At 39.4% G+C, this 11,382-nt stretch overlaps 2 protein-coding genes across 8 annotated transcripts in view; one reads left to right on the top strand and one right to left on the bottom strand.

The window, feature by feature from the left end:
• Positions 1–10,778, top strand: part of Mastl (microtubule associated serine/threonine kinase like) — a 47,320-nt gene extending 36,542 nt beyond the window's left edge. Inside the window, exons 12-13 of the mRNA XM_031369181.1 lie at positions 9,893–9,968; positions 10,416–10,778. Coding sequence (XP_031225041.1) covers positions 9,893–9,966 — 74 coding nt within the window. The 3' untranslated portion in view covers positions 9,967–9,968; positions 10,416–10,778. The remainder of the gene's footprint in view (positions 1–9,892; positions 9,969–10,415) is intronic.
• The window catches only part of Acbd5 (acyl-CoA binding domain containing 5), a 41,178-nt gene that overhangs the window by 3,144 nt on the left and 26,652 nt on the right, over positions 1–11,382 (bottom strand). For 4 of the 7 annotated variants that reach the window (XM_031369187.1, XM_031369190.1, XM_031369186.1 and 1 more), the window contains 3 exons: positions 10,461–10,663; positions 4,935–4,976; positions 4,497–4,606 (listed from right to left, as the gene is read on the bottom strand). In XM_031369187.1, the coding sequence (XP_031225047.1) occupies positions 4,497–4,606; positions 4,935–4,976; positions 10,461–10,663 (355 nt within the window). The remainder of the gene's footprint in view (positions 1–4,496; positions 4,607–4,934; positions 4,977–10,460; positions 10,664–11,382) is intronic. The other 3 variants (XM_031369189.1, XM_031369191.1, XM_031369184.1) reach the window with 1 other exon arrangement.

Below are 11,382 nucleotides of genomic sequence, written 5' to 3'. Positions count from 1 at the left end.
CTTCAATAGGTATCAATGGTCAGCAGGTCATACATACTTAACAGTATACTAAACTAGCAGAAATACTGGAGCTAACATGTTATAAACCAAATGGAACTAACAGATATTTACAGATCATTTCACCCAAACACAAAAAAACTATACCTTCTCAGCACCTCACAGAACTCCCTCCAAAACTAACCACATACTCAGACATGAAACAAGTCTCAACAGATACAAGAAAATTAATTGAAATAACTCCATGTTTCCTATCAGATTAAAGCTGGATATCAACAATAGAAACAACAGAAAGTTTACAAACTCATTGAAACTGAACAACTTTATATTTAATTTTTTAAAAAAGTGGGTCAAGATTGAAAAAAGGAATTTTACTTTATAGAATTCAATAGAAATAAAAAGGCACCAAACTTATGGGATACAGTGAAAGTGGTTCTAAAAGGCAATAGCACTAAGTGTCTACAAGTGACTGTAGAAGTTTACACTCCCACCAGCAATGGAGGAGCATTCTCCTTGCTCCATATTCTTGCCAATATGAGCTGCCACTTATATCTGTGATCTTAGCTATTTTGTCAAGTGTAAAATAGAACCCCAAAGTAGTTTTGATTTGCATTTCCATGAAACCTAAGGATGTTGAACATTTATTTGTTTCTCATTCATTTGAGATTCCTCTATTGAGACTTCTCCATTTAGATCTATTCCCTATTTGGGGTTAGGGGTCCAGGACAATAGTGGCACAGAATGTTGGGGAATGGATAGCCAATGCCTGATTTGATCTAAGGCCTACTCCTTAAGAAAGAATTCACACTTGACACTGCTTGGGTAACCAAGAACAAGAGACTAGTGAGCTAAGTCTAGGATAAAACCAATACTACAACTGGTCTACAAGGGAAAAAAATCTATATAACGATTCCCAATGATTCTGCTATACTAATAGTTCAGTGCCTTATCTAGTCATTAGAGAGGTTTCCCTCTGGCAGCAGATTGGAACAAATATAAAGATCCACAGCCAGAAATAATTCAGAGTCTATATTGGAGGACTCCATCAACCCCTCCTCTCAGAGCTCAAGGAATGCTGTGGAAGAAGAGCAGAAGGCAGAAAGACCACAAGACCTATAGGGAACAGGGTCACCAGGAGAAGAGAGCCTCATGAATCAGCTACGCAAAGTAAGCTCACAGACTGAAGCAGCAAGCAGAGGGTCTACATGGGTCTGCACCAGGTCCTCTGGTGCTTGCACTTAGTTTTTCTTTTGGATTCCTGAGAATAAGTGGATTTCTCACTCTTGTGTCTGCTTTAGGGACTCTTCCTCCTGTTGAATTGCCATGTCAACTTCAATATGATCATTTTTTGCTTCACTTACTATATTTTATTTTGTCCTGTTTGGTTATTATCTCTTAGAAGCCTGTTCTTTTCTAATGAGAGGCAGAAAAGGAGCGGATCAGTAAGGGAAGGGAGGTTGAGAGGAAATGGGCGGATTAGAAGGAGGGGAAACTATAATCAGGATATAATGTATGAAAAATGAATCTATTTTCAATAAAAGAAAAAATAAAAATTATAAAAAAATGCCAGATTAAGGTACCTAAATCTCCTCAACCGTAAAACTCATTTCCTTATCAAACTTAGTTCTGCCTCCCTCCTAGGATCATCTGCCACATACATAAGTAAACTGTGTTTAAACACACTGTACCGAACAATCTGCATGGGAAAGATAGCTTAACATGAAAAACTCTATAATAAGGCAGAAAACTTTATTACTGCTTCTCTATCTGTGAACAACCAAAGGGACACTTAGAAGAAATGGTAAGCCTCCTTTACTAGACTTCTGCTAGCAGTGAAGTACTAAGGCAAATGAATTACTGAGTTACTACAATTTTCAAGTTACTAGGCTAAGACTGGAAGTCAAACTCAAGAAATAACGAACACAAAGAAATAAACAAAAAAGTCCAATTTTCTATTAACTACTAAAACAATTTTTCTTCCGTATGCAGCTACCTAGCCTGGCACTCTTGCTCCTCCTGTGTCCACCACATAAGTGCTGAGATTATAGGCATGGATTATCATGTGTAGATATGTCACTTGCTTCTTAACCCTTCACAATGTGATAAGATGCTTCTTTTGTTTTTGTTTCAAGACAGGGTTACTCTGTGTAGCCCTGGCTGTCCTGGAACTCACTCTGTAGACCAGGCTGGCCTCAAACTCAGAAATCCACCTGCCTCTGCCTCCCAAGTGCTAGGATTAAAGGCGTGCACCACCACCACCTGGCAAGCTGCTTCAATCTTAAATAAAAAATTATTGTTCTATGTCAAACTTCTCAAATAATTTCACTTTCTTATTTTCTATGTATGTGTATGCATCTTTGGAGGGGAGCTGCATGTGTCTATGTGTTTATGTGTGTAGGTGCATATGTGTATGCATCTTTGGAGGGAGCTGCATGTGTCTATGTGTTTATGTGTGTGTAGGTGCATATGTGTGTGCATCTTTGGAGGGGAGCAGCATGTGTCTATGTGTTTATGTGTGTAGGTGCATATGTGTATGCATCTTTGGAGGGGAGCTGCATGTGTCTATGTTCATGTGTGTGTAGGTGCATATGTGTGTGCATCTTTGGAGGGGAGCTGCATGTGTCTATGTGTTTGTGTGTAGGTGCATATGTGTGTGCATCTTTGGAGGGGAGCAGCATGTGTCTATGTGTTTATGTGTGTGTAGGTGCATATGTGTGTGCATCTTTGGAGGGGAGCTGCATGTGTCTATGTGTTTATGTGTGTAGGTGCATATGTGTATGCATCTTTGGAGGGGAGCTGCATGTGTTTATGTGTTTATGTGTGTAGGTGCATATGTGTATGCATCTTTGGAGGGGAGCTGCATGTGTCTATGTGTTCATGTGTGTGTAGGTGCATATGTGTGTGCATCTTTGGAGGGGAGCTGCATGTGTCTGTGTGTTTATGTGTAGGTGCATATGTGTATGCATCTTTGGAGGGGAGCTGCATGTGTCTATGTTCATATGTGTGTGTAGGTGCATATGTGTGTGCATCTTTGGAGGGGAGCTGCATGTGTCTATGTGTTCATGTGTGTGTAGGTGCATATGTGTATGCATCTTTGGAGGGGAGCTGCATGTGTCTATGTGTTTATGTGTGTGTAGGTGCATATGTGTATGCATCTTTGGAGGGGAGCTGAATGTGTCTATGTGTTTATGTGTGTGTAGGTGCATATGTGTATGCCAGTTGTATATAGAAGCAAAGGTCAACTTCAGATGTCACTTGTAGAGTACTGGTTCTCTCAACCTTCCTGATGCTGTGGCAGATTGAGAACTGCTGCCTTAGTGGCTATCCATGGTTTAAAACAGTGCTTCTCAACTTGTGGGTCACAAGGCCTTTTAGGCTCAACTAACCCTTTCACAAGAGTCGCCTAAGTCCATTGGAAAATACAAATATTTATATTAAGATTTATAACAGCAGCAAAAGTACAGTTATGAAGTAGCAACAAAAATAATGTTTCAATGACCTGTATTAAAGGGTCACAGTCACAGCATTAGGAGGACTGAGGATCATTATTTTAAAGGAGGCAGTGAAACTCAAGTAGGCCAGGCTAGTTGGCTCCTGACCGGCCTCCTTACCACTGGTATTTCAAGCATGTGCAACCATGCCCAACTCTGTTCTGTACTAAAAATTGAACTGATGCTTACTGTGCAACCGAGCTATCTCCATAGCCCTAACTGTTGGCTTTCTACAAAAGAAACATGAAAAGAAGCTTTGCGGGGCTAGAAGGTATATCTCAATTGTAGATGGTTTGCCTACTATGAGTCCCTGAGGCTCTGCACCTATTATACCCCAAACAAAATTAAAAATAAAAAGTGGGATTGAGCAGGGTATGGTGGCCCATGCCTTTAATCTCAGCACTGAGGCAGCAGAAGCAGTGGATCTCTATGAGTTCAAGGCTGGTCTATAAAGTACATTCCAAGACAACCAGGACTCTTACACAGAGAAATCCTGTCTCAGAAAACCAAGGGGTGGGGGAGGGCAGGAGAGGAAAAAAAGGAGATGGTAAAACTCATGTAAAATACATGACTATTGTAGAAGTGATTTAAGTTAGTGTCTGTATCTTCAAAAAGCATACATATGAAGAAATTATAAAGGAACAGGTGCTACCAAACAATGACTCCTGCTTCTGAAATTCTATTAAAGCTATTTCTAAATAAACAGTCTTTAAAAGCATGATATTTTCATTAGTTATAAAACTTAAAAAGCATATAGTCATTATCATGTTACATAAAGGTGTTACAAATCTATCACATATTTGAGTGAAAATTGTTTTATCTTTTATAAGTACTTAAAAATGCACAGATTATCTTTTCCAAGGTAGTTTTGGTGTCAGGATCAGCAGATATTCACAATGACAATGTATGTATAAAATGGACCTATCTCTTTAATTACCACTGCAAATTATGTCTACTGCAAGTTATAAGACTGCATGTACTATTTCAAGTAGAAAACTAGAGTATTACCTTCTCCTTCTTTGATAATACAAATGCACCAACCACTGAGCAATAAAAGGCCATACAATAGCAAAAGCTAATGCACCAGGGGACATCTCAAAGGGCCACCAAGATGGTCTCTGAAAAAATAAAATAAGCTTGTCATTTATTTCTTAAATACCACATGGAGAGACTTGAAGACATTCTTAATACATAATTCAAATAAATAAAACTAGTAATAAACCTCTCCTCTATGCTCAGTAAGCAGACTTCTAAGACTTAAGGAAACATCTAATTTTCTTATTACAGGAAATAAGTTTATTACAGGATAAAGTAAAACACTCTCAAGGGAAAAAATGGGCAAAAGCCAAAGGGGTCACAACTCCAAATATATTTCTAGCTTCACTGTTCTAAAGGGTAAGTATCTCCTAAAATGTGAATATCTTAAAATTTATTTAAAACTCTTACCTGTGAGGAGGGCTGATTACTTGTCTGCAAAGATAATTTCGCCTTAAAATACAAACAAAAGTAAAAGATTTGACAGAATGAAATGTGTAATTTTGGATTTTTTTGTTTGTGTCTATTTTAAGAAAGGGTCTCTAACCAAGGCTGGCCCTACAAGTCCCAATATAACTCAATGTGAACTCCTAATCCTTGCTGCCTCCCTGTGCTGTCCCACATTGCACGCGCACACACACCTGATTTATGCAGTATTGGTAATCAAACCCCAAGGTTTCATGCATGTTAGGCAAGCAAGCATTCTACCAGCTATGCTACAGCTGTATCCCCATATAACATTTTAAATAAGAAAAAATTTGTTTTCTTGTTCTCTCATTTTGTGCTAAATTTTGATTATACTAAAGCCTACACTGACCACAGCTATGGGGGATGGAAGGGTGGATGTACAATAGGGTGGCTCATCTCTGTAATCTCAGTGTGCGGGAGGTGGAGGGAGGGAGGATCAGAAGTTCACTGCCAGGCGGTGGTGGCCCACACCTTTAATCCCAGCACTTGGGAGACAGACGCAGGAGGATTTCTGAGTTCGAGGCCAGCCTGGTCTACAGAGTGAGTACCAGGACAGCCAGGGCTACTCAGAGAAACCCTGCCTCCAAAACCCAAAACCCAAAAACCAAAAACCAAAAAAAAAAAAAAAAATTCATGTTCAGTTATACTGGGAGTTGTATAGCACCATTGTGGTCCTAAATCTGTGAGGTACACAGATAACTTATATTGTTGATATTACTTTAAATCATATGAAATTATAAAAATAAAATTTCAAATCGATGTTCAAGATATATTTCAATTGGTAAAGTTCTTACTTAAAAATGTACAAATCACTTGTATTTAATTCCCTGAACCACATAAGCCAAGAGTTGGTTCACCTGTAATCAATCCCTGAGCTCAGCAATAAAGACTGGAGGATCAGATGTTTAAGGTCATCCTTGACTACAATGAGGTCATCAGGGGATATATCAGACACTATTTCTAAATTATTTTTAAAATTATTTATTTAATCTTTCCACAATTTCATTTTTATATGTATATATAATTTCATATATTTATAGTATTTTTATCTACATTTTTTTAACCTTATCAGCTCTATAACTTTGCTTAATCTGCTTTCCATACATATCATCAATTTGTAGGCATGTTTGAGAATTGCAGCCTTAATATTACTTAAATGACTATAAACAATACCCATGCTGTCTCTGAGAGCCAACAATATGTACTTACAAGAAATGAACTATATTCCATATCACTACGAGATATAATCTAAATTAAGCAAAAAATTTTCAGCTAATCTAGGAAATTGAGTTTTCTTTTTTTTTTTTTTTTTTTTTTTTTTTTTTTTTTCGAGACAGGGTTTCTCTGTGTAGCCCTGGCTGTCCTGGAACTCACTCTGTAGACCAGGCTGGCCTCGAACTCAGAAATCCACCGGCCTCTGCCTCCCAAGTGCTGGGATTAAAGGCGTGCGCCACGGAAATTGAGTTTTCAATTTAGCTCATTTCAAAGACAAGTTCTCTTAGATTATGTATTTAAAACATTATTCCACTTTCTCCACTTACTATAATTTTAGAGAAAAAGAATGATCAATGAGATCATTCAAGAGAAGACACTTTGGTTGTAGGATAGTGAGAAATCAATCAGAAACTGACCTGAAAGCTTATTCCCTGCTGGCTAGCTTTCATACTTCCAGCATATGCTATACCAGCCAGTGAGGGAGAAAAGGTATCAACCCTGGACCCTGAATACACAATACTGTCATGACAGGAAGATGTAACCTCTGGTGCAATAGTGGCATAAATGCCAAGTAACCAAACAGTTCCTAAATCTATATGAGTCCTGTTACACAGGAGGTTAATTATGTCTGATACTATAAACCTAGCCAAAGGCCCATAGCTAGGAAGGTCACAGACCTAGGGAGGTATTCGACCATGAAAGGCAGTATGTGTTCTGGCTAAGTGAGGCTTACTCAGGAGACCCAGTAGAAAATTCTATAAGGGACAGAACAGTAAAGCTATGCCCTAGACATAGACAGCCGGACACCACAGGCATTCTAACTCCGTTATTCTGTTGCTATCTATCACTTAGACAATGCCCCAAGCTCCCAGTATTCAGGCTGGACTCCACCCCCACAGTCACCTGACTACAGCGAGGTATGCCCTACACCTGGGAACAGAAAGATAGCCTAGCCCTCTATAAACAGGTCTGCTTGACCCCTCCTCTCTTAACTTCTTGCTCTTTTCTTGGCCTCTACTTTTCTACCTTCAATCTCTCTCTCTCTCTCTCTCTGCTTTCTACAATAAAGCCTAAAAACTATGGACTGCTTCCTTTCATCTAGATTCACCATGCTGGAACGATGGCTTAGGCTTCCTAAAGAGCAGTGTCTAATCTCCCGCAGGAAGGCCATCCAGGGTTTCCAGCTGCAAGACAGACTGAGGACTGCACAGGAACAGAGTGCACCCCCTTTTCTCCCTGCCCCTTTCTCCCTTCGGCCCCAGGGTTGACTGAGCTGTCCCCAGGACCCCCACTTCATTCTCAGCTCTTCTGCAATATCTAACAGGTCTGGGATATCTGAGACTGAGAACCCATGGGACTGCTCCCTCCCCACCCCCACAGACTGGGATCCTGTAGCTTCCCACAGCCCACCCCACAGTATGAAGAGCTCTGGCAGTCTCCCGAGTCTGCCCACCCACCCAGAGTACCCGAGCTCTGGCAGGACACAGGTCTCCCTCCCACCCCATTATTTCCCCACTGGCCCAGCAGAGCACAGGGAAGAACACAGTATTGTTGTTTTACTAAATGGAGATATCCAAATTACTTCTAAATTTGTTTTCTACATAGATTAGTGCTAGTTCTAATCTTAGCTAGAGAAACTTCCTCAATGGTGATGTTCAGATGCTCATAACTGCTCAAGTACTGAGAGTAATTCAGTCCTAAATGGCACATCTATATCAACCCTTAGTCTTAAGGGTTTCTTTGAGTAAAAGAATTGCAAGAGGATACAGAATAATGCTATGAACTATTGTCTTCAAGACTTTACTGTTGTACTCATAAACTCAGAGCAACAAGTTGTTACATGCTCAATGCCTGGATAAGATTAAGCCAGCCAAAATTCTAGCATGAATGGGAGAGGTGCTGATGGATCCCCATTTTACACAAGTGTAAAGTGTAAAGCTGCATAGAGGGCTCGCTCTTGGAGGATGTGGTGAATAGTAAGTATTCCTGTTGTGGTGATGGCTTCCCACCCTTGTGCATATGGACAGCACTAATTGGGTTCAGTAGCTATTTTTAAAAAGAAAGAAACATGGTGGTCCTGAAGAAGCACAGGCAGGGAGATCACAAGTTTGAGGACAACCTGGGCTACAGCTTAAGGCACAGTGAGAAATGCCTTTAATCCCAGCACTTAGGAGACAGAGGCAGGTACATACCTATGAATTCCATATGGTCTACAGAGGTTATTTCCAGGACAGCCAAAGCTACACAAAGACATCTTGTCTCAAAACCACCCCCCTCCAGAAAAAAAAGAAAAAGAAAGAAAAAATGTTGGGGGCCTGAAAGATGGCTCAGTGCTTAAGAGCATTCTGCTCTTCCAGAGGCACTAAGTTCAGTTTCTGGTACCTATATCAGGTTTATTCATTAGAAGAATAGCAATTTGTATAAGAAAAAGTTCAACAACCTAGGATGTCTATTTTTCTTGGACTTTTATAAGTGACTAGATATAGTGTCTTTTCCTTTTTTTTTTTTTTTTTTTTTTTTTTTTTTTTTTTTTTTTTTTTGTGGTCTAGGATTTGGACCCAGGGCCTGGAATATGCTAGAAAAACATTGTATCACCAAGCTATAACCTCAGTCTCTACTGTACTTTGTTTTCCAGGGTTCAATTTTCCCTTTGATTGAAAATAAATAGATTGAAAATAAATTTACTGAAAAGAATAGATTCTTTTCTAACATAATATATCTTAATGACAATTTCCCCTCCCTCCACTCCTCCCAGCTCCTTTTCACCTCCCCTCCCCTCAGATCCACTCCATTTCTATTTCATTAGAAAAGAACAGGCTGCCATCCAGAGACTGGCCCACCTGGGGATCCATCCCATATACAGTTACCAAACCCAGACACTAGTGTGGAACAATAGTGCTTGCTGACAGAAGCTTGATAAGGCTGTCTCCTGAGAGGCTCTGCCAGTGCCTGACAAATAGAGGTGGATGCTCTCAGCCAACCATTGGACTAAGCACAGGGTCCCCAATGGAGGAGCTAGAGAAAGGACCCAAGGAGCTAAAGGGGTTTACAGCCCCTTAGGACGAACAATATGAACCAACCAGTATCCCCAGAGCTCCCAGGGACTAAACCACCAACCAAAGAGTACACATAGAGGGACCCATGGCTCCAGCCACATATGGAGCAGAGGGCCTTGTCAGACATCAATGGGAGAAGAGGCCTTTGGTCCTGTGAAGGCTCGATGCCCCAGTGTAGAGGAATGCAGGACAGGGAAGCAGGAATGGGTGGGTTAGTGAGCAGGGGGAGGCAGGATTGGATAGGGAGTTTTCGGAGAAGAAACGAGGAAGGGGGATAATAAAAAAATATCTAATTAAAAAAAAAGAGAACAGACTTCTAAGGGATGATAATATAAGACAAACCAAAACAATTATATCAGAAGTGGACAAGACAAACAAAAGAAAAAGAAGCAGAAGAATCAGAGACGCACTCTGATTTTGCACTCTCAGGAATCTCAAGGTTTTAACATCCTTGGATCTTCAAACTATCAATCTACATTGGTCTCTGGTCTCTAGTTTTCAATATTTTTAACCTTAAACTAACTTACCCTAAATAATTAACAATTTAATATATTGCCTCTAGCCAGCACAATACAAGTAGAAAACAGTTACTACTCAAAAATGACTTTTTTTTTTTTTTTTTTGAGACAGAGCCTCTCTACATAGCCCTAGCTGGCCAGGAACTGTCTATGAAAACCAGGCTGCCTCCCACATGCTGGTATTAAAGGTATGTGCATGGCTAAAACTGACACTTTAATAATAACTATTATGTATTAGTAAAGATTTTGTTATTAGTTCTTTACACTTAAGTGTTTAGTAAAAATTTTTCTTCTAATACTAAGTATCCAATCAGTAACTCCAATGTGCTGACTTTTTATTCTCTTCAGTACTGCAGATTGAACCCGGGTCTTGTGAAAGTTAAGCCATTTAACTATGCTCTCTAGCCCTTTGGAATGCTCAACCTCACACTCTAGAATTTTTTCTATTAATGGAAACGGCACCCATCTTTTAGGCCAGTCTCTTCTTAAACAATATGTCCAAAACTAGGTGATTTTATTGTTAACAAATTTTTTAAATTTATGTCAACTTGTGAAAATGTGTATTTTTGCAAATCTGAATACAAAGATATATTTTATGCAAATCTCATGGAGACAGTTTTTACACTTCTTTATAGAATCAGAAAACAGAAGATAACAATGAGATAAACTCAATAGCTTACCTGCGAAGCAGTTAGTGTTTCCAGTTTATGAAGTCTCTGAAGGACATTCTGCATGTCCTCCTGCAATCTAATGAGCACAAGAGCGATCTGCTCATTGAGGCTGCCTCTGGACCCTCGGTCTGAGCCCCAGCGTTCTCCATCACCTCCACTTCCTACTTGCTGACCCTTGGTTCCTTCGCTCAAATGTGGCATTTTATGCCCTACTTTAAAAGAGTAAAGTAAGTTAGCTAAAAATAAAGGTTTCTTTTTCAAATAGAAATAGTCTATTATTCACTTTCCTTGTTAATTTCTTGATATGTAAATAAATGTACAGAGTAAAATAAAACCAATAAAGAAGTATATAAAATAAACCATCAGCATTAAAGGGATCACTATATAAACTTCTATTCTCTATTAGGGGAATACTGTACATAATTTACTAATATATGACCATGTTTATACAATTCATAAGGAAGATACATGTTCAGAGTACATGTTAAAAAAAAACAAAAAACTCTTTACTGTCGCTGGAGAAATGGCTCAGCAGTTTAGAGCACTTGTTGCTCTTGCAGAGGACCTAGGTTTTAGTTTCCAGCACCTCCACTGTAGCGTAAAATCATTTGTAATTCCAGTTCCAGGGAACTTGACACTCTCACATGGTGCAATATACATAGAGACAAAATATTCATACACACAAAATAAATCTTGTTTTCCAAATATAAATGCTCATTACTGCAATTAAAACTGATTTAAACTAGAAAAGCCTTAACTGTTGCTTTAAAGTATTAAAAGTTATATTAACCTGGGCAGTGGTGGCAAACGCCTTTAATCCCAGCACTTGGGAGGCAAAGGCAGGCGAATTTCTTAGTTTGAGGCCAGCCTGGTCTACAGAGTGAGTTCAGGGACAGCTGGGGATACACAGAGAAACCCTGTTTCGGAAAAA

This window comes from Mastomys coucha, unplaced genomic scaffold (genome assembly GCF_008632895.1).
Source record: "Mastomys coucha isolate ucsf_1 unplaced genomic scaffold, UCSF_Mcou_1 pScaffold15, whole genome shotgun sequence".
NCBI classification, from domain to species: domain Eukaryota; kingdom Metazoa; phylum Chordata; class Mammalia; order Rodentia; family Muridae; genus Mastomys; species Mastomys coucha.
This window is presented reverse-complemented; position numbering and strand designations above follow the sequence as displayed.